The sequence below is a fragment of the Annulohypoxylon truncatum genome (assembly GCF_022578515.1).
Source record: "Annulohypoxylon truncatum strain CBS 140777 unplaced genomic scaffold F4807scaffold_12, whole genome shotgun sequence".
NCBI lineage: Eukaryota > Fungi > Ascomycota > Sordariomycetes > Xylariales > Hypoxylaceae > Annulohypoxylon > Annulohypoxylon truncatum.
Genome location: NW_025953798.1, coordinates 267,259 through 293,294, shown reverse-complemented (window position 1 = coordinate 293,294; position 26,036 = coordinate 267,259). Strand labels below are relative to the sequence as shown.

The window sequence follows — 26,036 nt, the reverse complement described above, 5'->3', positions numbered from 1 at the left end:
CTGGATGATAGCCACGCATGAAAAATCTTGGTTTTTCTAGTGTTGAATAATTGATTGTCTGTACTCGCTACTCGTTAAATACTGGAGTTGAATTAGAGGAGTGGATGAGAAGAGACAGTAGAGATACAATAATAGCCTAATCGATTATTTGTCGCATACAACACATCAAAGATCAACAATGTAAACAATGAGTGGTCTTCCGTGAATGCCGCAGTTTGGTTGAAGGGCTTACGTGTCTTGCAGCCTATACACAGTTTGTTGCCCAGTAGGCTATTTGCTCTTGATGTGTGGATCTTAAGACTAGTAATTATATTGCTGTATCTTGTCTCATTTCGAGGAACACACGAAGGGGGTTTACTAAGATTGTTCTTAGTCTTTGCAATATAACAAATGTTTTATTCGCCATTCAATGTTGTATGTGATTGATTAGAAACTTAAGATGTGACTTAAAGGCTTATGAAATTATGTGGTTGAGTTTGTGTTACCTGAATCGGTAGTTACTCCCTGGTTGAACCCAATAAAAGGGTACTAAGGTAGCCCTGGGGTACAGGAATCGTCAGCGTAGCACCCGCCTACAGCGAGGTACCTGCGCTAACATATCGTCATATCTTACCACGCTGTGGACCCTGTAGCGTTCTAGCGTAACGCATGTCTCCCCCCACCGTCTCCGCAAGAGCCGCTAGGTTCCTGTCAGGCCTAAAATCAAGGGAGTTTCGGGAAGCGGGAAGCGTTTTGGTTGGCTCATTCCTTTCTGTAGACCATTGTAATTTCCAAAGGCGGCACGAGCCTTTGGGCAATTTCGACTTGTTCACTCCCAATCTCCAAAACTCAAAGATCATATTACTCTGCCCTACGCACAGTCCTTCCCTTTACAGTGTTTCTGCTTTTTGTTATCTATGTCTTCTTTGACGGCCGTACATGCAAGATCGTTGGTGGATCTTGATTCCTTCTTGAATAAGCCGTGGTTCCCGCCAAGATCTGTTTAGGTGGGTAGGAATTGCTGCTGTTAAACAGTTCAAGTGACATCCAAATCGTCACGAGCCTCCTACTTCCCTACCTTTCTTTAGGCCAGACCTTTCGTACCTACCTCCTTTTGCCTAGATATTCCTAGGTAGTGCAATCGTACAGATGAAGGGATAAATGTCCCTTCTTGCTGCTAACCTTCCCAACTTCCGTAATAACGAACGATATGTCCCGTCCTAATCGACCTTCTCTGGGCCAATATGACTCCGCGCTTCGTAACCCACCAACAAACGGATCACATAACCGTTCGAGGGCCAATTCGAGACTTCCCGACTACGAGCCTATACGAATTCCCGAAGTCCAGATCGATTCGAGTTCCGACGACGATATACCTATCTCAAGGCCGAGGCGTCCTGCCCAACACTCTCGTTCAATGAGCCATCCATTCCCCTCGCTATTCTCCAGTAAAAAGAAGAAAAGTGACCGAGCCGGCGATCAATTTGGAGATGATGACTCCGCCGATGACGTGAGTCCCAAGCAAAACGTACGGCAGAACCTGCAACCGAATGCCGCTCCTAGGAGGATACCACGCGGGCCAGCCGATTTCTCGACCGGAAATTGCATGACATGTGCTAGTTTGGTTAGATGGCCTAAGGAACTCCATGTCTTCCGATGTACCATCTGCTTGACGATAAATGATCTCAAACCACACGATTCTGCTGCCGTCTATGGTGGTATGCAGCCTAATGCCAGTGGCTCAGTTCCGTCGAATGGGGCTGAACCTGGGCCCTCGCGGCCGCTTCAACAGCCTCGTATGTTCTCTTTTATCCTAAGAAATAGCCTTTGCTTACCACCGTAGTAAACTCCATATCACTTGACCGCACGAAGCATATTATCAAACAATGCCTGCTTTTGGCGTTGCAGTCTTGGATGTCGACGCATCCTGACCCAGAGTTCGCTGAAAATTGGCCCGGCAGAGCCTCGTCTAGGCCATCTAATGAGTACTTCGCACGGAACGAATCTCCGAGCAAACAGCACAGTTCACCCGGCTCAGCTGCTAGTCCGCCGAGTTATATCTACAATGCTGCATTCGATGATCCCGCCGGGCTAAACATTGAGCCAAACCCGTTGAATAGTACTGCATCTACGGCTAGATCGTACTCAACCTCTTACCCTGATACCAGGAGTACAACATTTCCTCTTGCTAATCAAGTTGGTGGGCGTACCCCTAATCCACCTGTCACGGTCTCGGAATTGGAGCCTAAGAGGGTTTTCAAGAGACTGGAAGAGTATCTTATTTCTTGCTTCAGTTCCCATGCATGTGTTAATAATTCGTTTGTGACCCGACACATGAGCGCTAATTCGAGGCTTCCCCCTGAGGCTGTCAAGAAGCGAGTTGTGGTAAACAGGAAGGAACCGGTTCGTGACGAACCTGCCATATCAGAACTCGACGCCAAACTTCTACTTCTAGGCGACTTTGCGGAGAATGGCACGTGGTGGACTGGGAGCCAAGAAGAAGTTATACCTCCGAAAAGCTCCCATCGGCGGAAAGAGAGTGTACCTTCAATTGTAACAAGTAGATCTCCTCGGATCGATTGGGGTGTGGTTATTGAATGGTATCATACAATCATCAACGCCGCTGAGTTATGGCCGGAAGTATATGCCGAGATGGTACAACTTGATCCATCTCAGAAATTGGGAGACGCGAGGGTCCAGCAGTTCGAGGCCTTCATCATTACGGCTCAAGATCATATTCAGCGGGTACTCCTGAAGTGTACGGAAACGCTTTTGAAGCGTCCTGGACGATTAATGATTGAGCCTCAGGCTGTTCGCTTCTTGCTCTTAATGTTGGCCAATCCTCTCCTCGCTCCAGGATCCAAGTCGTATACTGGTCAATACCAGCGTCCGAGCAAGGGAAAAGGCCCCGCTACAGAACAAGACCCAGAACAACTGGCTAAATCACCTCCTGGGCGACACTCTGGGATCATCAAACGAATCCTCGGTCTGCTAGCGAATTCCTCAGAGCAGTGCCATCACCATTTGGTGACATGGCTCTCGAGATTGCCTGAGCACCTCTTTGTTCAAATTAAGGATCTCATCAGTGGTTTCATTACCTATCGATTAACTCGGCAGAGCGAAAAGAAAGTAGAGCCACAAATTGATGTGACCGGTGGATTGATCCCACAAATGTCCAATACCCGTTCCGGAAACACACCGGCAACGCTGCACGCTGCTTTGGAAGCATCGAAAAACAAGAAGCAGAAGCAACCTATCGAACCAAAGCGCGCGGCATATACAGACGACTGGCAAATTAGAGCTGCTGCGAAGGTTATGGCACTCCTATTTTCTGCCAACAACTTGACCTATGTTCGACATAATAGACCCGATGGACGTGGTCACGGTCATCTACTGTCAACGAGCGACTTTTACAATTCTCTAGTCGACTGTTTAGACTTCAAAGCCGATTTTGAGCTATGGGAATCGAAAAGGGGCAGGTTCGCTTTTTGCCAATATCCATTCTTTCTCAGTATCTGGGCAAAGATACAGATTTTGGAGTTTGATGCCAAACGACAGATGGCTGGAAAAGCGAGAGAGGCATTCTTCGACAGCATTTTGACGCACAAAAACTATGCGCAATACCTTGTTCTTAGTATCCGTCGAGATTGCCTGGTTGAGGATAGTCTCAAGAAAGTGAGTGAAGTCGTCGGTAGTGGTAGTGAGGATATCAAAAAAGGTCTGCGTATAGAATTTCAAGGAGAGGAAGGCGTCGATGGTGGGGGGCTTCGGAAGGAATGGTTTCTCCTTCTCGTCAGAGAAGTGTTCAATCCAGACCACGGTAAGTGCCTTGCTCACTCTGTTGTAAGATGATATCTAACCTAGCCGTTTTAGGGCTCTTTGTTTATGACGAAGATTCGCGTTTTTGTTACTTCAACCCTAATACTTTCGAAACGTCTGACCAATATTTCTTGGTTGGAGTATTGCTTGGGCTGGCCATATATAACTCAACGATACTAGACGTCGCCTTCCCCCCTTTCGCTTTTCGAAAATTGCTGGCGTCTGCCCCTCCTCCCGCCATCGGCGCACCTGCACATTCACGCCCGACAATGAACTATACATTAGACGACCTAGCCGAATTCCGCCCAGTCCTTGCAAAGGGACTTCGGCAACTATTAGATTTTGAGGGAGACGTACAATCTACATTTTGTCTTGACTTCGTGATTGAAGTCGAAAAGTATGGCACTAGAATTCGAGTGCCCCTTTGCCCAGGAGGCGAGACGAAGATGGTGACAAATTCCAATCGACGGGAATATGTTGACCTTTATGTCAGATATTTACTCGACACTTCGGTTAGCCGACAATTCGAACCTTTCAAGCGAGGTTTCTTTACCGTATGTGCGGGTAATGCCTTGACGCTCTTCAGACCAGAGGAGATTGAGCTCCTCGTCCGCGGTTCAGACGAGCCGCTAGATATTGCTTCGTTGCGGGGAGTTGCCGTTTATACAGGCTGGCCTAAGAATGTAAACCCTAGGAGAGAGCCGATAGTGCAGTGGTTCTGGGACGCCTTTGAAAGAGCTTCACCTGCGGATCAGCGCCGGTTGTTATCTTTCATAACTAGCAGTGACCGTATTCCTGCCATGGGTGCGACGTCTCTCGTCATTAGGATCAACCTCCTGGGTGAAGACGAAGGGCGCTTCCCTTCTGCGAGGACCTGCTTCAATATTCTGTCCTTGTATCGCTATGCCTCGAGGGCGAGATTGGAACAATGTTTGTGGCGGGCGGTAAACGAGAGCGAGGGATTTGGACTCAAATGAAGATGGGTTCATGCCAGCATTGTATTGGCGTTTACGGACTTAGCATGATCACCAAGACATGACTTGCCGGAGACCTACGGATTGACATTGAGACTCCTTTTGTTATGACCAATACGGTTCTTGGATGGCAGTACTTCCCTTGGGCGAGAAAACTTGTAGCTGAAGTGGCGTTCAGAGATTATACCCAACTAGCTGTATTAGTACAATATAGGACAAGCATACTGAATGACGAATGAGACTGAGACTGATATTTGACTGCACTGGAGTGACTGATGATATATATTATTTTCAATCTCAATTCATGATATCGTCTTCTGAGTTCCTAAGGGACGTAATTCCACTGGGGTCTTGCTATACTCTAAGTAATCCCCCCACCGCTCAGGGGTTGACTATTGACTATGAAATACTGCCCCTTCATACCTCTTTTCGTCCTAAATAGATCAAAGTTATGAAAGATAGCTATCAAGAAGATGGTATGATGTTATCAATTGTCGTTACAACTAAGTGATGAAAGTAACTAGTTTAAATACAAAATTGAAACTCTGGCCCTTTTGGAGAGTAGTATAAAGCACTTATTATATAGAAAGGATATTGTCTTAATTCCAAAGATCTTAGCCGAACCATATATTATGTTTGAATGTCTGGTGCTTGTTCCTCGGCGTCATTTACATATTGTTTTAACATAACATGCTCGACGTGTTACCAAAAGCCATAAGGCTATTGTGTTGGTACAATTGCTATAATGCGGCTAACTTCTCGACTCGGCAACGTTGTATCTACGTGGCGCTCGTAGCGGTGAAGTCCTTATTCTTCAACCCCCCACAATCGATCACAGTTCAATAATGGGCCATAACTCCTTATATCAACTTCAGGGCTGTCACATGAAATGTATAGGTTGTAAACGACATGGATATATGCATTAATAGCATAGTGTGGGAGTATACTACCTTTATTTCCACACTAATATTACGGCATCTCCCCTATTCGATATTATCTGCGCTAAGAAAGGCTCCATGGAACAGAATCAGCGAACCGGAGCAGTAGATATATTTCGCTTGCCTTGTTGCGCTTTATGTAGACCAATCTCTTTGAAGGACTACTCGGCCGTACAATTGACTGAGATCTATTCGTTGTTGGATCATGTAACACCTTGTTGGTTGTCTCGAGTATACAGATCCGACTTATAATTGAAAGACTCAATATAGAGTATGATTGGCGCAGGTCGCGGGGTCAAGACCCACGAAATTTCCGAGGTCGAAGGCCTAGAAGAAGTTAGATTTCCACCCGAAACTGAGTTGGTTTAGACAGTGGCACAATGCAGAGTATAAAGCAGTTAAGCGGCGCGAGGAAGATCGCCACTACTGCTCTAGGTTAGTAGCTAGCCTTGGGTAACATGGAGGTTGCCGTGGTCCGTGGACAAGATCAAGCCAACGTTCGGGCCTATTCTCCCAGCCTTGTGTGGCGCTGCCAACGACCGGTCACGACCTCGATAAAAAAGATTTCTAAGCTTATTGACAAGTGGAGGTATGCTCGTAAGCTTTGCTTTGCTTACTGGCATCTTAGGGCTTGCGTATGCTTTATTGGCACGTTGATCCCTTGCTCGTCCACATTGGCTGGCCGGCCAGGTCGAAGGTTATTGTCACGCATGCGATGTCGGATTGGTAGGATGGGAATCGTTCTTGACTCACGAGTCAGGAGAAAGGGCGTGATAATCAGCAGAAGCTGAATGGTGAGCATTGATAGCAATTTATGGGCGGCGGAGACGACTGGATGGATTGTCTCGGCACTCCTTACGGAGTATGTTGCTTTCAAACTCCGGTACCTTGCGGTCTTTAGATGCAGGTAATGGGGGACCCTGAAGGCAACCCTGAACTAAAAAGTTGAGACTTTGTTTTGCCCGCATGTGGCATGTGTAAGCTGAGACGGGGAGCCGCCCGCCGCAGAAGTTAGTGGATCGCCATCCATATCCTATGCTAAGACTTTTGAGGCAGATTGGAATCTTCCCAACTTGAAATATTCAAGATGGGAATTGCGAGAAAGACGATTCCAACTTTCCCGTCCTAGCCAATTGGGCACATTATGAGAGCCGAGCTAGATCGGATAGAATCGTGAATTGTGTCCCGTACCATGACCGAGAACCCGTTAGACATTCGTGCCATTTTCGTTCTGCACAGTGATAAAGAATTCCTCGGCTGTATGGGAGTGACTTCGAATATACATGGCTGCTGAAGATCGTTTGAAACTGCCTGAGGCCTTTCGAAACGAAACCTGAGATCTTCAGTCTGAGGAATATAATGAAAACTTCCTTATGAGTTGAGTTATTTTTCATGAGACGCATTTCATTGATAAGGGTTGAGACTGACAAGAATATGATGAACACTGAATTGGGTCTGTGTGATGTCAACGGAGCCCGTAATACGCACTGTCTTAGGAGCTCGCCGGAGTTACGAGACCGGTACTTTCTATACAGCTCGAAGCTTTTTGTCCGTGTAGTCCGGCCGTTACGGGTACCTATTCTAGACCATTAATTAGAACATCATAGAAGAAGAAAGCAATCATAAAAAATTAAGAAAAAAAGAATCATCATAGTTGACTAGGTTCGTCATATATTATATCATTTTAATACTTTTATCTTGTGATTGTCTTCTCGCCTCGTTTGATTTCCTGAAGTCAGCTCATGTCTCTCGCCATATAAGTTAACGCGTCATATTTGGGAGAAACATCTGATATTAGACGTGATTTTGTTTGTACCTCTCTAGATCTCGGCGGGGCAATGGTGGATGTAACTATCAAGTACCGCTTAGCAGTTTGTACAGTAGGAATTCCCCGAAAAGAACCTTGGAAGTTGCTTTTACCCCTCCAAGAATCGCCCTGGGCAGGAGCTGTAGGGGGCCAATTCCGTAGGAGGGATGAGCACCCCACCTACCCATCCGCCTAGCTGCATCATAATTTTTTCTTGGTATTTGTCTCTCAACCGTTTATATTTAGTCGCTCATATGCCATCATCAACCTCTTACCCCTCCAAATTCCCTCTCTTCCTCTCAACAACATTGTATTTAATCTTACCTACTTGTCCCTCCAATTCTCTCGAGTGATCTTTCCTTGATCAAACCTCGAGATACTACCAGAGTCCTATTAAACGAATTCCATCTTCACACTTGAACCAGGTAAGAGCTAGCTCACCCCTCTCAACAGCTCAATTGTCTACCCCGCCATTGCATTGTTACATGGGGGAAACATCGTCACATCGACGAGCTCTCGTTTCTTGCCCCGCCAACCTGGATCGCTTGGCTTTGTTTGGGCACGGAGTCTTTTTACTCAGCATTAGGACCGAGATGAGACGGGATTTCGAATTTGCTATTTTTAATAGTGGCGATTCACTTCCCATGACCGCGGAAAGGCCGTGGTTCATGCAATCTGCTGAATAGAAATACCTCTTCTCCGGCATCTCCCAAAGCTTCACTCAAACCTGCATCTTTCATCTACATCGGACATTATACTTTATACTTCATTTACTAGGAAATACAAATTCTTGCTAACATAATTCTCATAAAACTTAGATAAGATAAAATGGTCGTCAAGGTTGGCATCAACGGATTTGGCCGTATCGGCCGTATCGTCTTCCGCAATGCTGTCGAGCACGATGACATTGAGGTCGTTGCTGTCAACGATCCCTTCATCGAGACTCACTACGCTGAATACATGCTGAAGTATGACTCTACCCACGGCAACTTCAAGGGAACCGTCTCCTACGACAGCGATGGTCTCATTGTCAACGACAAGAAGGTCATGTTCTACCAAAAGCGTAACCCCGATGAGATCCCTTGGAGCGAGACTGGTGCTGAGTACATCGTCGAGTCGACTGGTGTGTTCACCACCACCGACAAGGCCGCGGCTCACTTGAAGGGTGGTGCCAAGAAGGTCGTCATCTCCGCCCCTTCTGCTGATGCCCCCATGTACGTGATGGGTGTCAACGAGAAGACCTACGACGGCAAGGCCGACGTTATCTCCAACGCTTCCTGCACAACCAACTGCCTTGCTCCCCTTGCCAAGGTCATCCACGACAAGTTCACCATCATTGAGGGTCTCATGACCACTGTCCACTCCTACACTGCCACACAAAAGACTGTCGACGGTCCCTCCAACAAGGACTGGCGAGGTGGCCGTACCGCTGCTCAGAACATCATTCCCAGCAGCACCGGTGCCGCCAAGGCCGTCGGCAAGGTCATCCCCGACCTTAACGGCAAGCTCACTGGAATGTCCATGCGTGTTCCTACCTCCAACGTCTCCGTTGTCGACTTGACCATCCGTATCGAGAAGGCTGCTAGCTACGATGAGATCAAGGAGGCCATCAAGGAGGCCGCTGACGGCCCCCTCAACGGTGAGTTCAATTATAAATCAATGAACTGGAAGTATGAACTAGGCATTGACATTTCATAGGAATCCTCGCCTACACCGAGGACGATGTTGTCTCTAGCGACTTGAACGGCAACACCAACTCTTCCATCTTTGATGCCAAGGCTGGTATCTCCTTGAACAAGAACTTCGTCAAGCTCGTCAGCTGGTACGACAACGAGTGGGGATACAGCCGACGTGTCCTTGACCTCCTCTCCTATATTGCCAAGGTTGATGCCGGCAAGTAAATTACCGAACTACTTAGACTTTAATGAATGAAAGCTCTGGCGGCGTCAAAATGTGCGGGCGGCTTTCATTGAATCATTGAAATACAGGCTGAGGAACATGGCTGGGCTCTGGTTTGGGCTGTATGACACAAGTAGTACTCGTAAAGAAAGAATACAAAAAAAATATCTATGCTCTTCGTTGGCTCTTGTTTGGTTATGTGATTGGTCATGTCCTATAATGTCACAATGGCTATTTAGGCATTTCAGATGTTGATACGTTGTCCAGTCTTCATTACATCTGTACGTCTGGCTTGCATATATCTGAGGCAGAGGTCGAAACGTAGAACTCGTTATTGCAATTCCGCTTACGCCGATGTAACTATGATACACTCTTCTATCTCGTAAATTACTCGTCCAGTAGTAAGGAGTAAGTAGCGGTAGCTTGTCTGATCTCTCTCTTTTTCGCCTAAGCTACCTCGTTACCTGGTTTTTGGTACCCCATCCCAACGCCATCGAGAAGAAGAAAAAAGGGGAAGGCTGGCTTTCTAAACCAAACCCAAACAATGATCGTCGTTCAACGCCCACAAATTCAGCTTATCTCCATGGCGTCACCGTGGCCGCCGTTGGTGATGGCGAAGTCGACGGCGCCGTCGTTGCCGATGAGGCGCTTCTCGGACTGGTTGACGAAGGCGACGGAGCGGGCGGGGTCGTAGAAGAGCTTGAAGCTGCGCTGGACGTCGTCGACGGAGACCTGCTTGGAGCGGCGCTTGGCGGAGACGAGCTGCGAGGTGGTGATCAGGTTGCTGGCGTAGCGGAGGCCGGCCTCCTGGCCGATCTTGGTGAGGAGGGCGAGGGCGTCGGCGGACACGTCGATCTCTTCTTCCGTGGCGCGCAGGGTCAGGATCTGGCGGATCTCGTCGGGCGAGTAAGTCTGCGTCTGGATGATGACGACGCGGTCGAGGAAGTCGAGCGGCAGGCCGTGCGGCGACCGGTAGTCGGTGCCGCGGATCTTGGCGTGGCCGCGGTTGCTCGCCATGATGACGATGGGGGCCAGGTCCACCTCGAGCGCGCGGTTGATGTAGCTGAAGCACTCGATGTCCAGCATGTGCACCTCGTCGATGAAGAGCACGCCGGGAACGATCTCGGCCTTGCCTTCCTCCTTCCACTCCCCGACCTTGGTGTCGATCTGGTCCCGGATCTCGCTGCGGATCTCGCCGGTGTCGCCGCTGAAGAGGGCGAGGAAGCCTTGCGTCCGCGAGTTGATGACGTCGATCTCGTGCAGGGTGACGGTGTGCACGACCTCCTTGCGTTTCTGGAGTTCGCCGTCGGGGCACTGCAGGAACTTGGTGTCGACGCCCATGGCGTCGTAGTCGCGGCTGCGGGCGTAGCTGCGGCCGAGCTTGGTGATCTTGCCGGAGCCCTTGTCGATGCTGATGATGTCGCCGGCCATGACGCGCTCCTTGGTCATGGCGTCGATCATCTTGGCGCCCATGTCGTAGACGGCCTCCATATCGGTCGTCTTGATGGTCAGCTTGCCTTGCTTGGCGCCGCCCGTCACGCTGCGGTCGATCTGGATCTCGACCACCTCGCCTTCCATGATCTCCGACTCCTCCTTGATGCGCACGCCGATCGACTTGCGGAAGGCCTGCGTCAGCGCTTCCGTCTTGGACATCTCGAGCGAGAAGATCTCCGACGAGGCGAGCGTCGTAAAGGGCACGTCGGGGCCGAGCGATTGCGCCATGCCCATGGCTATGGCCGTCTTGCCGGTGCTGTGTAGCGATTGCGTGATGAGCGATGAAGGTAGCACGCATGTGTAGCTAGCTTGACTTACCTCGGTGGCCCGGCAATGAGAACAGCTCTACCTGCGATCTTGCCAACTTTGATCATCTCTAATATCACCGCCGCTGCTTTTCGCGCCTTCTCCTGGCCGACGAGGCCCTGCGACGCCGTACGAGGCTCTAACGTGTCGGCATCTACGCCTAGGCCTCGGATGTGCGAATGTGCGGCGATGAGGTTGAGGCCTCGCAGCTCTTTGGTCTCGCCGACGGTCACGACGGCCTGCATTGTTAGGCGATGTTGATTAGCTTCTGGAGCTTCCCTTTCTTGCACTTTGTAGACCAGCAATTCCTTAAAAGTCGGGTACTTACAGCAGCCATGGTAGAAAATCAGTTCAATTCTTTGGCGTAAGTATTTCACAGCTCGTTGTCTCCCTTTTCGCGTTGTGGTTTCCAACGTTATCCTTTTTCGGTGTTGTCCCTTTTTGTCAGCCTTGCTGGTTGGATTTTTTGAATAGAGCTTCTAAGAGCAACAGCGAATCCTAGCTTTAGAAAATTGAACGCGCTACAAGGTTGCATGCGCGGACGAGGTACGTACTTTCCTTATCACTTTCTTATCGGAACTCTTGGCATTCCCTTACATGGATGCATGTACGTATAAGTGGCTTGCGTGGCATGTGGCGTGTGGCTCAAAAAACGGTTGATCACAGCTTCCTCCTATGGGATTTTTTTCCCAAGGAACTGGCGCTTCGAGTGGCTTCTAAGCGGTGAGTAAATCCAATCAATTAAGACTATTCAGACCACCCTAAAACTGAAAATGTTTTCTGATTGGAGTATCAAGTTATACGCTACATAATAATTGATGCAATGATACCTGATCCGTGCCTGACCCCACTCGTGCATCGGACTTCGTTATTCAAGTATAATATGTTATATGCATGGTCATCGAGCTGAAATACCAAATCCTAGGGTAAACGCGTTTTAAAAAAGCAATTTTAAATTACATATAATTTTCCCGCTTGTTCGCCACTTTTAATCTGCCAGTCTGTCACGTTTCGTCGCGTGTAGAACCCGTACTCGCATCCCGGGGCAACCTGCCCACTAAATAAGCGCTTCAAAGCTCTTTCGATTTTAAACATGATAATGTCGACCTGTATTTTCTTTCCACGGCGACAGTCTTTGATGCACATGTATTCCGACATATCTACCTTCTTGTTCTTATATCGTCCTTTCTAAGTGAATATCAGTTGTCGTTCGTTTGGAAGCAAGTATCCACCTTAGACATGTGGATGCATACAACTCTTGTGTTTCATGACCCATATTTGCCTTAAGTTACGATACATAAAAACCTGATAGGAGGAAAGAACAACATAAAATACTCGGTCGTTTACCATCGCGCTCTTTCCATCTCTTCTTATCTTAACCATACCTTCTTTCTCAATGGATGGATTAAACATAACGCTCCTACCTAGTGCTTGAAGTGCCAAGTCAGTCGCTAACTGCAGGGTTTATCTTGAAACGGTCGAGTCCATAACGCACACACCGAATACTAAACGCTAATTCCACTAAGGGTCCCGGTTACTACCAACTATTTTATATCAACTCACCCACCACCCCAATTTACACTCACCTACTCATCTCTTAATCAATTATTAAATCAAACATTCAAGACTAATTCTTCATCTGAAGAGACCAACCCTCGCCCTTACAGCTTATGATTCGAGCTGAAAATTCACGCGATTCGCTTGAATTATTGAAGAGGACTCGTCCGAAACTTCTCAAGTGTTCTAATGTACTTTTAATACTCGAGTACAGTTTTCGAGGTGAAATATTTGGTGATTTCCGTCTGAGTCCAATCCCACCGAACGCAACCTCCAAAGTTAATAGCACTTGTCATACATACAAAAAGCGTTTGATCGAATCCAATCTCGATTCAATATCTTAGGCGCGCAAACATTACGGGGTCTCGTATAAGCTTTCCAATTACCTAGATTGGAAGTGGCCTAAGTTTCTAAGGAAATGCTATTACCATACATGACTGAGCTACCAGGAAGTCGCATTGTAAATTTCAGAAATCGGGGCTGGGGCCGAAAGGCGGGTTAACTTTATTCATCTGGGTTGCGAGGTAAACTTATTTCAATTTTACCTCATCATGTCGTACTCTCGATTCAGAGTCAACAGCTATGAGAATGAACGAGTTCGCTTCAATGGATACGAGTCTTATAAGCCAAATGAAGATAGAGGACAACCTCACGATTACAATAACAACTTTGAACGAGACCGAGTTCGCGACATGGATCAGGGTCGACGCGATTCGAGGGACATGAGAGACCCGCGCGAGCCCAGAGGACCTCCGCGAAGTCCACACCTTAGCAAGAAGGGTAGTTTGGGTTCGCCAAAAAGGCTTCACATAGACACGAAGGTTGTCGATGGGCCTCGGTCATCATCCTCAACTCGGTCTGCTATGAGTGCGTTTGGTAATGTCCCCACTGAACCTGGTAAGTTCCGATCCCTGATAACCACCTTACAACTCACCATTCTAACATACCCAATAGCTGCTAATAGAGTTGGAAAATCTAACCCAAACACCCTACCCAATTCTGCAATTACCCCTATCATTCCAAAGGCAAAAGACCCTAAGTTGCAAGATGTACTTGACGCTGTTTTTAAATGCAATAAGACCTCAGAAGAACGCACGTTCTTGAAGTTGCGGAAATCCAAACTCTTACGTGAGGACCAGAGACGTCAGGCGGAAGTGAGTAAGATTAGTGGTAAAGTCGACGACTATGCACCATATCTTGAATTCAAGCAACGATTTGAAGAAAGTGGGAAGGCAGAGCGCGACGACGTCTCCAAGCGGCTTGCCGAACTCGATGATCAATACGCGGAAGATTTGGAAAAGGTTGTCTGCGCCATATCATCGCATACGCCTACGAATCCCCAGGCAGCGGACCAAGCAGCGTCGCTAACAAAACTAGAAGCTGAGTTCGAGAAATTTCAGAAACAAGCTTCTGAGGGACAAAGGCAGATGGCTCAAACACAAGAGCAGATGGGCAAAGCACAAGTGCAGATACAAATTTTACTCAACGACCGGGACAAATCCAATAAGACTTTGGCCGCATTAGAGCAAGATTTCACCGCCTTGAAGTCTCGTTACACCACTCTCGAATCTGATCACACCGCCCTGAAATCCGAAAACTCGGAACTTAGACAGCAGGTTGCAGACCTCAAGTCCACCAAAGACTTCGTTCAGCGAGTTCAAGATGAGGTGAATAAGTTATCTGAAGAGTTACTATCCTTGAAGACGAAGGTAGATGATGTGGACGGCAAGGTGCGTGGCTCTATGGAGAAGGTTGAAGATCTCGATATGGAGACGTACAATGAAATTCTTGAAACGTGGATCGATCACGATTTCAAAACCAAACTACTTTCTCATGACACATTGATCACAGCCCTACGTCAAGATCTCCAATCATTTCAAGAATCAGCTACGTCACGGCTTGATAAGAGTGAAACATCGGTTCAGGGGACAGGAGCTGCCCTCCAGGCCCTAGAAAAAGCACGACAAGCCACACCCCCAGCAGCCAATCAGGCAACAGGAGACATCATGGCTTTTGTTGAAGAGAAGCTTAACTCTCTCAACGAGGTCATACAGAAGGTGGTCGCTGATTCTGGTGATGCCTGTGCCGAGATGGTTGATGAAGTGAGACTTCGCATCGACAATGTTCAAACAACCGTCAATACTTTAAGTCTAACAGTGGCTGCTTCAAAAGATCCGGATATGGTGACGCGGATCGGCGCTCTACAGCAAATTACGGATCAACAAAGTCAGAGCCTGCGTCGCTTTGAAAATCGTATTGAGTCGATAGAAGGCCAAAGACTTGGTGAACGGATTGTCCGTGTCCACGCCGGCCTTGTGGAGCTCGAGAAGAAGGTTAAGGGTATTCAGGAGAATAACGGCTATGATGGAGTTGCTAGCACCGAGGCTATCGTCAAGGTTATCAAACCGGAGATAGACAACGCTAAAAAGAGATTTGACGCTCTAGAACTGTCTGTCCGAGTGTTAGATAGCCAGTGGTCGAATCTCAGCTCGAAACAAATGGCCGAGAGGATTCTTCAGCAATTGGATCCGTACGGACAACGGAACGAAGCACGGGTTGCCCGAGTTGAGAACGAGCTTATGCAACTGAAGAACATGATTTTTGAAGTTGAGCAAAAACTTCTCGCGTCATATAAGGACAAAAAAATTGCCGAAATTATGAAGGATTCTCCACTTGATGGGAAACGACACGCTTCCTCCGAGTCACCTTCTGAGGAGTTAATGACTAAGAAACGGAAGCTTGGCTCAAACGGCCAGTTCGCCCCTCAACAGCACCGCAGCAGCAGTTATAATCTATGATTTCTGCTCGACTGTAGCGGCTTTTCTTGGCAGCTATCACCCTCTTGGCTTGGGTTTTTGGAATTCATGTATTCGCGAAGATCTGGTGTGAGGTGGCCGAAAAGGCGTCGAAACTCAGTCTATTCATGCTTATGGTTTGGCGTTCGTATCAACAAGGACAGTGATATACCGTGGACTGCGGTTCTCGGTATGGTGAGGGTACATATGGGAACCTCTAAATACTCGAGTTATCGCCTTAGACATGCATTGCAAAATACCCCTTTTATGCTGCTATTGTTGCTCCTTCGAGAGTATTTGGAATGGGAAAATGGTGGAAGGTTAGTGACAAGAGGCTAGAAGTCGGGAGGGAATGTCCCTCAGTGGGCGGATAGGTCCTGGCAATAAGGAGTCTAATGTGTGTTCATGGAGTTGACGCTTGATTTCGAATTATGAGACGCAAGTATCCTGGCTCCTGAGGGATCTTGCTACAATGAGGAATTCCCTGGAAACACGACAATATAAAAACATCGAGTTTATCATTAATTGTATTTCAGACGTGCCGCCCGTGGATGTATTTTCGTAGCCCTTTGCGCTCTATCATGCCCATGTCTATATGCTTTGCCTTGTCGTGTCCGCATTATTTACCGACCATGCTCCCCTCGTGTCTTATTAATCCATATCCTAAGACCACCCTATAATAGCTTGAGCCCTCCCGTAACCCGATCTACCAAGCTCTTGGGCGCGGGCCCAACGCCGAGCACCGTCAAGCTGCCAGGATCGATCTGCGTGCGCCCGGCGTCCTGGATGACCTCAGCGGTTATCCCTAGGCTCCGCGCCTTGCCCATCAGCTCCAAGAGCTCGTCTTCGGACTTTAATTGCACGGCGATCTTGGCTTGGCCGCGACGCTCCCAGCGCTGTAGGAGCTTGGCTTCGGGGGACGAGGGGTTGCGGCTTGCGGCCTTGGTCAGGGTCTTGTAGCATGCGAGGGTGGCGTGGGAGCATTGCGCTGCGATTTTGCCTGTGGGAAAGGAGGTTAGTGGGTGGCTACTTGTGGGGATGAGGGAGTGAAGGAAACTAGGTGTAATGGACAAGCTGCTTCTGGGTGGATTGGGTGTAGACGAACCTTTTGTCATGCCTAGGTCTGTCCGTACAACTAGTACCAACTTGCACTCCTCGTTTGCGGGTGCATCTGCTAGAGGGATGACATCCTCCTTGTCATCCTTCTCTTCTGCCTTGGTAGCCTTCTTAGACTTCTTCTGTTTAGGCATCCTCAGCCCGTCTCGTTGGTCGGCGTCCTCCCCATTCGCCCAATTGGGTGCGTGGTCAAGTATCGTGTCATCGTCTATGTCGGACTCTTCGCTCTCTACCGGGTCGTCGACATTGCTTCGTCGCTCGGAAGCTAGGGCTGGGGAGACGAATAGGTAGCCGCGGATCGAGTATACGCCGAACATGAAGCCTGTTAGAAAGGTTACGATGCTGGTGGCGACGATCATTGACGAAGGTGCTAGGAGCAGGCTGCTTGATTTGTCTGCCATCTTGTCGGATGTGGTGGGAATATTGGGGTATGAAGAGTTCTTGAGTCGTCGTGCTCTCGACGATCACAGAAAGTCTTTGATGTTGCAGTTTGTGATATTCTCACTATGGTTAAGAATTTCCACTTGAAAACTGTAAAAATCGAAAAAGGAGAAATATGTATAGCTATTGGAGCTGTGCAGCTTAAATCCCTGCAGAGAACCTTGTTGTTGAAAACATGAGGCTGACAAACTGCGAGGCTGTGTGTTCTTTTTTCCTAGGGTATTAAACAAGGAAAAAAAGGGTTAAGAATCTTACTGCAATACGCGACATGAAGCACCCCACGTTAGCTTTTGGTGTTCCACACGAGCCTTGCCTTACCCAAAAAATCAGAAAGTTACCTGTACCAACCCCTGCAGCCTTGTCTGCCAGCGGCTCTAATTATAGACATAACCCATCCATATTCACAGCAAATTGTCTCGATCTGAAGAGCAAGTCCAGTGATGGTGATTGTGGAACATTCTAAAAGTGAAGCGATCCTACCAAAGATCTACAATGGAGAAAATCGCATGTTGTGCTTCCCATCTAGAGACATTTCTCGCTTAACGGATTTATCGTACATGTCGGAAATGCATCGCTCGGTAGAAGGAAGAAGCACACTGCTGGGCAGCGCCATGTGCTGGATTTAGTCCTGCGTTGCTGTAAGCCATAATCGGTTAGGTGCACCTAGATGCCTGTAGACACCTGGATAGATAGGGTAGTAGTCGGGTGTGAATGATGTGATGCTAATGGTCTATCTCTGCCTTTTTGTCCTATCAATTCATCCCGACGCATGGGAACGCTTACGCAGTACGTATCCTGTTGTGTAGGGATCCTTGAACCGGCAAGCCACGCAAAGCCACATCAAATCCCACTTTGGCATTGGCACCTGGCAGTTTACACCATTAGCGCTAACGTTATAACCCGGCGTGCAAGTGTGTCAGCGTAACGAAGGAAACTGCCAGCCGCAACAGTGACAACAGTAGCAGGCGGCAAGCAAACATTAGCTGGAGAGTGACGACGTGACGACGTGACGACGGGTTAAAACTGGGGGTCCATCTTTGCCCGCCCCTGCTTGTCCTGCTCCATTCCGAACCAACTCTGCCACCTTCCGGTCCCTCACAAAGGGGGACTCCAAAAGGCTTAAGGCTTAAGCAACAACCCACAACCCACCCATACTAGCATACTGGAACATCCCTGTATTTTGTTGTGTAGTCAAGGTAGACGTGCCGCTACCTCTCTCTACCTTGACGCTTGACGTTCCTACCTTGTCTGCTACCTCACTACGGATTACCTACAACGATTGCTACTTGCGGTCGGTATTCCACCACCTGCACTCTCACCAACATCTTCCCGCTTGCCGATCATCACGCATCATCTGCAACAACAATTATCGGCACGCACACTATCTTGACCTGGCTTCCTAACCCGACTCTTCTTTTTTCCTTCTCTTTTCCTTCTCCGACGAGCTTCACCTCAAACCACCCCTGGCTCTCCCTTTGCTCCTCCCCTTCGCCAAAACATCGATCCGCGGTTCGCAATCCTGGTCTCTTTTATTTTTCTTCTTGTTCTTGTAATCATTCGCCGACGCGAGCCACAGTTTGATGAGCGATGCGCCGGGCCGAATGTCGCGAGGATTTATTGGAGGCTGGATAAGACAGCAGATGATGTGTACGCGACAACAATAGCCTGTGTCTAGGTATCTACATATTTGCTACACATTTGCATTGTATTATACCGTGCCGTACGGAGTGCAGAGTGCGCGGTGTGCAGGGCAAGAGCCAGCGTCACTATCGCACCCAACCTTGGAAACTTTGAGGTCAGTCGATACATCCAATACTTCAATACCGCAATACCACAATACCTCTTCATAACAAAAGGTACATCTATACATCCATACATCCCCATACTCCATACCCATGCCCTGGATATAATCATATTATTTTTCTACAATGTACTGTGCTACCTATCTCCATTATTTCCCAATTCAACCAATCCCTATCTACGCAGTACAGGTAATTGAACTATCTTTTACCATTTCTTGAATATTTACATATTATAATGTTTTCGGGTATTAATGTCATATGTTGTTCTGTCTACTATCTTCCCATTATACTCATCCTATAGCGACGAGGTGAAACTGGCGTGCTGAACTCAAAAAAATGCAGAAATTCCTTATCGCAACATCTCGAACCCTGATGATATCTTCAACGCCGTCCTTTCGTACCTAAGTCAGCAACCAACCCGTGAACCGTAACCCGTAACCCGTAACCGCGCTTTCCTTTCTTTCTTTCATGATCCTAGCACCAAGCTCGCGTGCAACGTTTCGCAGTTGCATGAACAAAGAAAACCATGGAGGAAGCGACCAAGACGATTGAAACATTAGTTAAAAACATCTTGCCCTTCAAAGCACACTACTTATCGCTTGACACGACGCGACGATACAGAGAACAAACAGACGAGAAGGGATTAGAAGAAGAAATCATCAGGCCTCTCCAATACACAACATTCATCAGTGACGCCGAGCGTGGAATTCTCCTTACGAGAGCCTATTTCGACGTACGAGAAGAGCCTGTAAACTCTGCCAATGCGACAGATACCCCGACGCCCAAGAAGAGCGATCCTAACAAACCTAAGACGAAACTGTCCTTAAAAGATTATAAGAACAGGAAGAAGTCTCCTGACGGCGAAGAGCCGCCTAAACCACCTGCGCAGCCCGCCAAGGCGAATGCGCCTACGAAGAAACTGCCGGATCCGGTAGTAAAGGAGATGGACGACCACCGTGATGGCCGGAGGGCGGCACCCGACATAAAGGCTAGCCTGAAGTCTGAGGCGCGTCGCCATCGCAGCCCTTCACCGGAGAGGAAAAAACGTTTTGCAGAAATAGACCAAGATTCCAAGCCAGCGAAGCGAAGCAAGGTTGAGAATGCCACACCGAACCCTATAAGCTCGCGCCCTAGCAAAGACCACACGCCACAAAAGTCTGAGCGGCTGATATCTTCGGAAAAGAAGCTAGCCAGAGACTCGAAAACTCTTCCAACTACAAATGGTAGATCAGCACTAGCAAGCACAGCGCACAAAGGCATTTCTCCCAAACCTAGCACTCATACGAACGGCGTCCAAAAGTCCTCTAAAACCAGAGATATAGCAGATAAGAGGACGGAAAACAATTCAAATTCGAAGCCGCCATATGTGCCGCCTTTGCTATCTCCAATAGATATGTCGGACTACATAGATGATGACCCTAAAACAACACGCTCCATCCCCAAGAAGAAGCCGGCAGATTCAAACAGCCTAAAGCCACCGTCGAAGAAGAGCCGGGAAGATCGCGAACCGTCACCTAGTTCCGAGAGGCGCAAAATACCACCACTCCTATCCCCGACACTCCCACCCATTGTACTCGAAGAGTTGGCAAAGACGAACAAATCTACTCCGTCAAAGGACCTAAAGGACTCAAGTCAAAGAAGTAGTCAAATTTCGGACTCTCCTAATGGCCAGAAGAAAGCGGCGAAGCCTTCAAAGCGCGAAGAGACCATCCATGTGGATAGTAACAAAGGACAGCGGGAGTCGCTTAAGGTTACTCTGAAGTACAAGAAACGAAATGCGAAAAGGGTAGAACGACTTCTAGCCCTGCCTCCCATTGGGAGGAAGAAGATCGACCTTTTGAGGAAAGATGCTGTTGTAGCTCGTGATCGTTCCGATAGCTTAGAACCCGGCACCGCACGTAAGCGACCCATCCCAGCGGCGGATGCTAGCGAAGCGATCAAACGGCCGAAGACGTTGGAGAATACACGCCCTACAACACCACCAAGACAATCATCAGCAATGACTCGTGTCGCATCCAATAGTTCACAAGCTGGTACTCCGGGAGTTACGAATGGCCTCACCCCCGCCGCGCAACCACCCGAACGACGGCGCCCGTTTGTTGATCCGGAGAAGTTACATAAGTTACAGTCACGGTCGTCGAGTATAATACAACTTGCCATCAAATTAAAACATGAACGAGATGCCGTCTTGAAGAAGCAAACAGAAGGGATTTCGGAGCGCGAGCGCCAGGTTGCTATTGCCGCTGGCATCCAGTGTTTGGTCTCGTTTCTGTTCGGCTTCAAACTGCAGAGCGATGCTGCTGACTTGGAACGCAAACCTGCTTCGATTCGGTCACTAAGGGAATTGTTACCCCTATTTCGAGTGACGAGAAGCGATTGTGCCAGACACAATGCCTTGACTGCGTTAATATTGCGCCTTCAAGGTATTTGCCTTGTACATATCGGCCGTATAGTGTGGTCCTATCCTCACGACCAGGAGTTCGCGAATCTGATGCTCACAAACAGTAAGGAGCAGCAAGACACCTGGCGACAGGCCGACAGCGCACGCAGAGCCATGGGCGTATACGACGGAAGCTCCAAATCAGATGACGGGGGCTCGATAGGCAAGCTTATTGATCGACTTGGGCCTTGGACGACACCAGAAGAAGCTGTACCGATCACTCTCGATATCCTACGAAAGGTCATGCAGGCGAACAGCTCATGGAAACCAGTCGACGCCCTCGCCAAAATAGGATATACTGTAACAAACGGAACTGCTACATCGAACTGAAACTAGAATCGGTGCCACCAAACAAGATATACGGCGTTTGCGGCGGCATTAACCTGCATTCTTATGTATATTACGAACCATGATTCCTATGACACGATACCAGAACACTTTATTATTTCCGCGTCTGCAACAATCCTTCTGAGTTTGGGTATCTGAGATGTGAAGACATGGTCGAGGGCGACCTGGAATTGGCATGCGGCGTCTCGCTGGAACGGACGGAATTTAAGGGGGTTTATCTACGTGCGCAATCCTACGGAGCTGTTTAGGCTTAGGACATACAGGATTTACTGATTGATTTTTTTCATACGCAAATTCAGTCTAAGCGAGGAGAGAGTTGAGTAAAAAAAAGCTAGATGCATTGGAGTGATTTCATATATGGAGTGGAGAGAGAAGGGGTGGAGGCGAAGCAAAGGAGGTGATCGGCCCCTAATCGGTGGCTATTGTGTATTTTCCCAACTCGGCAGCGGTTGCGCTGCTTCGATGATATCCCGCCGGCATGACCGAGCAAAATGGTACTTTTGAATGATTACCACGTCTAATTTCCGAACTTGTGTCGATTTCTCTTGAATGTGAATAATTTGCTTGTGCTATGTTGTAGGCTGGTTGAGATATCGTCGTTTCGGGTGGATTCTCACGATTGGGTTCTAAAGATGGGTAGATCTATTCTTGTCGTAAGCAGCCATGTATTGTGGTTATAGCAAAATAGAAGAATGGGGAAAATAACTCCGGGTATCTGTGTCACGTCATGATGTCCCTTTTTGACATGGTTAGGATATATCGGTCTGCTTAAGCGCAATGCCAACTTTTGATCTCTGTATGGAATTGTTTATACATCAAGTTCAAGTACTAGATCGTATTCATAGAGCGGTCATTAGACACGCCAGTGGTATCGCTTTTGCGGTCTTGCAGGACCTCTTAATCATACAAAGTCGGCAACACGACTCCAACTATCGTCACCGGCTTCCCTGAACTCGACGCCCTCTCCAAAATAGCCGGCATCCTGCCATGCTTTCATGGTTGGGCCGTCGAAAGGCCCTTGCTTGTCGGCGTTATCTCTGCCGTCCGTCCACCGGAACTCCCACATCTTATTCGCAGGGGCTTCCTCGGACTTCTTTTTCGGCTCTACCCACGGCTCGTCTGCTTCGCGGGTGTACTCCCGAACCAAACGCTCCCTCTCCCTATCGTAGATATCCGGCCGGTCTCTACCGAGCAGTTTATCCGCGGCCTCGGTGATGGCGTCGATGGCATCCTTGATGCGGGTTTGTTCCGGGTCTTCTGGTGCTTTCTCGCCGTCGACGTCCATGGAGTCTGGCTTTTGCTTCTTCTGCTTCCACTTCGGAACCTTCTTCGCTTTTGTTTGGCCCCGACCTAGCCTAGCAAGAGCTTCTAATGCCGTTTCGCCGCGCTCAAGTTGTAGAATTAGGGATTTGAGGAGGTCTGAGGTTAGGGCGCTATCGTCTTCTTTGCGCTTCTGCCGTTGCTCGGCCTCGCGCCGTTCGTGGGCTTCCGCTGCTTTCTTCATCTCCTTTTTGCTAACGCCTTCTAGCCACCGGTCATGAATTGCATCGGGATCCACAGCTTTGCGCACGAAATTGCCGGCTTCGTCAAACCGTCCTTCTTCATTCTCGGCTTTTAGGTTGAATGCTTCGACCTTGGGGGCGTGCTTCTTCAGTCCTCCGGCACCAACTTCTTCGTCGATCCCTTCTTCTTGTATTGCGAGCTCTACTGTCTCCTCGTCGTCATCTCCGGACGATTCATCGTCTAGTCGTACGTGCCCTCCGGATTTCGACTCTGCTACTTGGCCGTCGATATCTCCCGTATCCACAAACTTGACTTCCTTGCTCTTCTTGCCAGTGGTGTCGTCCACAGTATCATCCTTCTCATCTACGTCTTCGTCGGCCGCGAACATGTCGTCCATATCCTCATCCTCTTTCTTCGACTTAGACTTCGACGCGTGTAGTGTGCCCAGATCCTCCCGGTCGGAATCCGAGTCGTAACCGTCGATATTTACAGCACCGCGCTTAGTAGCGGCGCTTCCGCGGATGACGTCGGCATCGGCCTGTAAGAATACGTCGTTATCGTCCTCGTCTTCGTCGTCGCCTGCGTCGGGGGCGAGCGCGGACGGATTCCTCACGTCGAACTTGACTTTCTTGGAGTTCGGCTCTGCGTGATGCGCTCGCGCGTAGTTCTCGCCCGCGCGTTTGGGGCGCGCCGCGCTGTATCGGGAGGACATTTTGGGTTGTGACGATGAAGCTGGTCGCGGGTTATTTGCGAAGTAGGTATGGGTTGTGGAAGGTATGAAATGAAATATGTAGAGCCTTATTGGCAGGTTGGAAAATGACGTTGAAATTTGCCCTTGTTCGATTGTACATAGCTGCAGCTCATCGGTGGGGCAGGAAGCTACAGCACGTTTAGGGAATCTTATGGGTCGCTTAGTGGAGCTTTTAGCGTTACCCCTGGCTCGTACCTAACCTGCTGTCGGGTGTCAGTGCGGGTGAATGTAGAAGGTGCCACCCTATGCGGAATAATATCACACCCGAACTTTCGTCATCAAGTGTAGTTGCCTTCGGGTAGATGACTGTAGCTTCTAAGAAAAGTCCAATAGCTTTGTATGCTGCGTCAGGGAAGCTTCTAACACGAACAACTTATTTCGACTTCTGACTAGAACTCTGGTCGTTTTTCACCCAGTCTTTTAAAATACGATACCTTCACGTCTCTTTTAATCTTATCTTCCCCAAATCTACAAACTAACCTCCCAAAGCACCGAATAACCCCACCTTCAATATGGTTAGTTACACAACCGGCTCTATGCTCCGAACTTCTAGACATTTTTCTAATCTCAACACCTTATAGTATCGCGGTGGATTCAGCCCCTTCGACGCCGACGACCCAGCAGCCATGGCGTACATGGCTCGTTCCGGCATGATGCGCGGAGCTGCCGCGCGACGCTTCGACGAGTACTTCCGCTGCTACCCGATTATCATGGCCCCCGGAGCCGAGAGACCGGACTTGAACTACGGTTCCAAGATATTCTTACCACCTTCGGCACTTCAGAAGATCTCACAGCTGCACGTGCAGTGGCCCCTTATGATGGAGTTGGTGAACGGCGAGAAGGAACGTCTGACTCATGCAGGTGTGCTAGAGTTCGTAGCGGAGGAGGGCAGAGCATACATACCACAATGGGTTCGTTTGATTCAAGGTCCAGGAGGGTTATGGACTGTGGCTAACGAGTACAGATGATGCAAACTTTACAACTAGACGTCGGCGACATGATCCAGATCAAGACGACATCCCTAGAGCTAGCCAAGATGGTCAAACTACAACCGCAGTCAACCAACTTCCTCGACATCAGCGACCCCAAGGCGGTCTTAGAGAAGGCCTTCCGGAACTTTGCCACGCTTACCAAGGGCGACGTTTTCAACTTCGAGTATAACGACGAGGTCTACGAGGTAGCAGTTCTAGAGGTGAAGCCAGAGACTGAGAAGATGGGTGTCTGTATGATTGAGACGGATGTCTCTGTGGAATTCGCCCCACCGGTGGGATACGTCGAACCACAGAAGGGTAGCGGAACGAGCACACCGCGAAGTACGAAAGGCGGCCTACCTGCCGGCGGGCTTATGCATCCCCAAGGCACGATGGCCCAGTCTATCAACTACGACGCTATCGCCCCCAACGCTACGACAGCCGCGGCCGGCGCCCGAGCCGTCTCATCGCATTTCCTGAGCGAGGGCCACAAGCTGAACGCTAAGAAAGGATCCAAGGCCCCGACGCCCAAACCCTCGACTCCCGTAGCCGGCGCATCGACCAACACCGTTCCCGCTCCGCCGCGACGAACGAACGGTCCTATGCCGCTCCGATTACCCCCCAACAAGCTGTTCTTCGGCTACGAGATCAAGCCCGTCAAGACGGACGCGGATAAGGAGGCGGAGAAGGAGAACGCTGCCAGACCGCATTTCGCGGGACAGGGCCAAACTCTTAGGGGAGTGGTCAAGCGGAAGGATGAGGGCGAGGGAAAGGGTAAGGCGCCGGAGAAGAAGGCGAATGAGGGACGCCGACTGGATGGACGCTAGGCGTGACGGGATGTGAAACTGAAGTGAGCTAACTAGGACATCGACGAGGCGTTTATGGAGTTGCTAGGTACTGCGACTAGGGTTTGGTAGCTTAATATGATGATCATGATATTCTCGTGCTTTGGTGGGATGTTGCTGAGGTGCTTGGGTGCTATTGATTTGAACGGCTTCGACTACATTTGCAGGGATTCTCGCAAGTATTGATAAGGGTGTTGTTTTCATGGTAGGTATTGCTCCTTATTGCCTCAATAGGGCTCTTGCTAACATCA

The 26,036-nt window shown here is 48.9% G+C and overlaps 8 protein-coding genes across 8 annotated transcripts; 5 read left to right on the top strand and 3 right to left on the bottom strand.

Annotated features, from left to right (window-relative positions):
• The first annotated feature begins 793 nt into the window (after nt 1-793).
• F4807DRAFT_421960 (uncharacterized protein) lies at nt 794-5,023 on the top strand. Its single transcript, XM_047997626.1, has 3 exons — nt 794-1,775; nt 1,823-3,799; nt 3,853-5,023. The coding sequence occupies exons 1-3, from the start codon at nt 1,190-1,192 to the stop codon at nt 4,773-4,775; spliced, it is 3,486 nt and encodes a 1,161-aa protein (XP_047855114.1). The 5' UTR covers nt 794-1,189; the 3' UTR covers nt 4,776-5,023.
• A 2,700-nt stretch (nt 5,024-7,723) lies between these two features.
• Nucleotides 7,724-9,589, top strand: F4807DRAFT_421952 (glyceraldehyde-3-phosphate dehydrogenase). The gene is made up of 3 exons (XM_047997625.1): nt 7,724-7,942; nt 8,336-9,156; nt 9,216-9,589. The coding sequence occupies exons 2-3, from the start codon at nt 8,346-8,348 to the stop codon at nt 9,416-9,418; spliced, it is 1,014 nt and encodes a 337-aa protein (XP_047855113.1). The 5' UTR covers nt 7,724-7,942; nt 8,336-8,345; the 3' UTR covers nt 9,419-9,589.
• On the bottom strand, nt 9,566-11,707 carry F4807DRAFT_421951 (TIP49-domain-containing protein). The gene is made up of 3 exons (XM_047997624.1): nt 11,545-11,707; nt 11,229-11,455; nt 9,566-11,166 (listed from the first exon to the last, which is right to left on the bottom strand). The coding sequence occupies exons 1-3, from the start codon at nt 11,551-11,553 to the stop codon at nt 9,987-9,989; spliced, it is 1,416 nt and encodes a 471-aa protein (XP_047855112.1). The 5' UTR covers nt 11,554-11,707; the 3' UTR covers nt 9,566-9,986.
• Nucleotides 11,708-13,221: 1,514 nt separating this feature from the next.
• F4807DRAFT_52894 (uncharacterized protein) lies at nt 13,222-15,907 on the top strand. Its single transcript, XM_048003166.1, has 2 exons — nt 13,222-13,670; nt 13,728-15,907. The coding sequence occupies exons 1-2, from the start codon at nt 13,325-13,327 to the stop codon at nt 15,569-15,571; spliced, it is 2,190 nt and encodes a 729-aa protein (XP_047855111.1). The 5' UTR covers nt 13,222-13,324; the 3' UTR covers nt 15,572-15,907.
• Nucleotides 15,908-16,022: 115 nt separating this feature from the next.
• F4807DRAFT_421945 (PTH2-domain-containing protein) lies at nt 16,023-17,696 on the bottom strand. Its single transcript, XM_047997623.1, has 2 exons — nt 16,674-17,696; nt 16,023-16,568 (listed from the first exon to the last, which is right to left on the bottom strand). Exons 1-2 carry the CDS (start codon nt 17,083-17,085, stop codon nt 16,243-16,245), a joined length of 738 nt encoding a protein of 245 aa, XP_047855110.1. The 5' UTR covers nt 17,086-17,696; the 3' UTR covers nt 16,023-16,242.
• A 1,550-nt stretch (nt 17,697-19,246) lies between these two features.
• F4807DRAFT_52798 (uncharacterized protein) lies at nt 19,247-22,276 on the top strand. The gene has a single exon (XM_048003162.1). The coding sequence runs from the start codon at nt 19,454-19,456 to the stop codon at nt 21,695-21,697; it is 2,244 nt and encodes a 747-aa protein (XP_047855109.1). The 5' UTR covers nt 19,247-19,453; the 3' UTR covers nt 21,698-22,276.
• Nucleotides 22,275-24,494, bottom strand: F4807DRAFT_52819 (uncharacterized protein). Its single transcript, XM_048003163.1, has one exon. The coding sequence runs from the start codon at nt 23,928-23,930 to the stop codon at nt 22,617-22,619; it is 1,314 nt and encodes a 437-aa protein (XP_047855108.1). The 5' UTR covers nt 23,931-24,494; the 3' UTR covers nt 22,275-22,616.
• Nucleotides 24,207-25,977, top strand: F4807DRAFT_52825 (UFD1-domain-containing protein). Its single transcript, XM_048003164.1, has 3 exons — nt 24,207-24,484; nt 24,551-24,880; nt 24,934-25,977. The coding sequence occupies exons 1-3, from the start codon at nt 24,482-24,484 to the stop codon at nt 25,765-25,767; spliced, it is 1,167 nt and encodes a 388-aa protein (XP_047855107.1). The 5' UTR covers nt 24,207-24,481; the 3' UTR covers nt 25,768-25,977.
• Nucleotides 25,978-26,036: the final 59 nt, after the last annotated feature.

Excerpts from the sequence above, each read along its gene's own strand:
- F4807DRAFT_421960 (XM_047997626.1), top strand. The coding sequence starts at position 1,190 with ATGTCCCGTCCTAATCGACCTTCTCTGGGCCAATATGACTCCGCGCTT. Across the intron at positions 1,776-1,822 it reads GCGGCCGCTTCAACAGCCTC|TAAACTCCATATCACTTGAC; the intron begins GTATGTTCTCTT and ends TTACCACCGTAG. Across the intron at positions 3,800-3,852 it reads AGTGTTCAATCCAGACCACG|GGCTCTTTGTTTATGACGAA; the intron begins GTAAGTGCCTTG and ends TAGCCGTTTTAG.
- F4807DRAFT_421952 (XM_047997625.1), top strand. The coding sequence starts at position 8,346 with ATGGTCGTCAAGGTTGGCATCAACGGATTTGGCCGTATCGGCCGTATC. Across the intron at positions 9,157-9,215 it reads CGCTGACGGCCCCCTCAACG|GAATCCTCGCCTACACCGAG; the intron begins GTGAGTTCAATT and ends GACATTTCATAG.
- F4807DRAFT_421951 (XM_047997624.1), bottom strand. Across the intron at positions 11,167-11,228 it reads CTCATTGCCGGGCCACCGAG|CACCGGCAAGACGGCCATAG; the intron begins GTAAGTCAAGCT and ends ATCGCTACACAG.
- F4807DRAFT_52894 (XM_048003166.1), top strand. The coding sequence starts at position 13,325 with ATGTCGTACTCTCGATTCAGAGTCAACAGCTATGAGAATGAACGAGTT. Across the intron at positions 13,671-13,727 it reads TAATGTCCCCACTGAACCTG|CTGCTAATAGAGTTGGAAAA; the intron begins GTAAGTTCCGAT and ends CATACCCAATAG.
- F4807DRAFT_421945 (XM_047997623.1), bottom strand. The coding sequence starts at position 17,085 with ATGGCAGACAAATCAAGCAGCCTGCTCCTAGCACCTTCGTCAATGATC. Across the intron at positions 16,569-16,673 it reads AGACCTAGGCATGACAAAAG|GCAAAATCGCAGCGCAATGC; the intron begins GTTCGTCTACAC and ends CCTTTCCCACAG.
- F4807DRAFT_52798 (XM_048003162.1), top strand. The coding sequence starts at position 19,454 with ATGGAGGAAGCGACCAAGACGATTGAAACATTAGTTAAAAACATCTTG.
- F4807DRAFT_52819 (XM_048003163.1), bottom strand. The coding sequence starts at position 23,930 with ATGTCCTCCCGATACAGCGCGGCGCGCCCCAAACGCGCGGGCGAGAAC.
- F4807DRAFT_52825 (XM_048003164.1), top strand. Across the intron at positions 24,881-24,933 it reads GAGCATACATACCACAATGG|ATGATGCAAACTTTACAACT; the intron begins GTTCGTTTGATT and ends TAACGAGTACAG.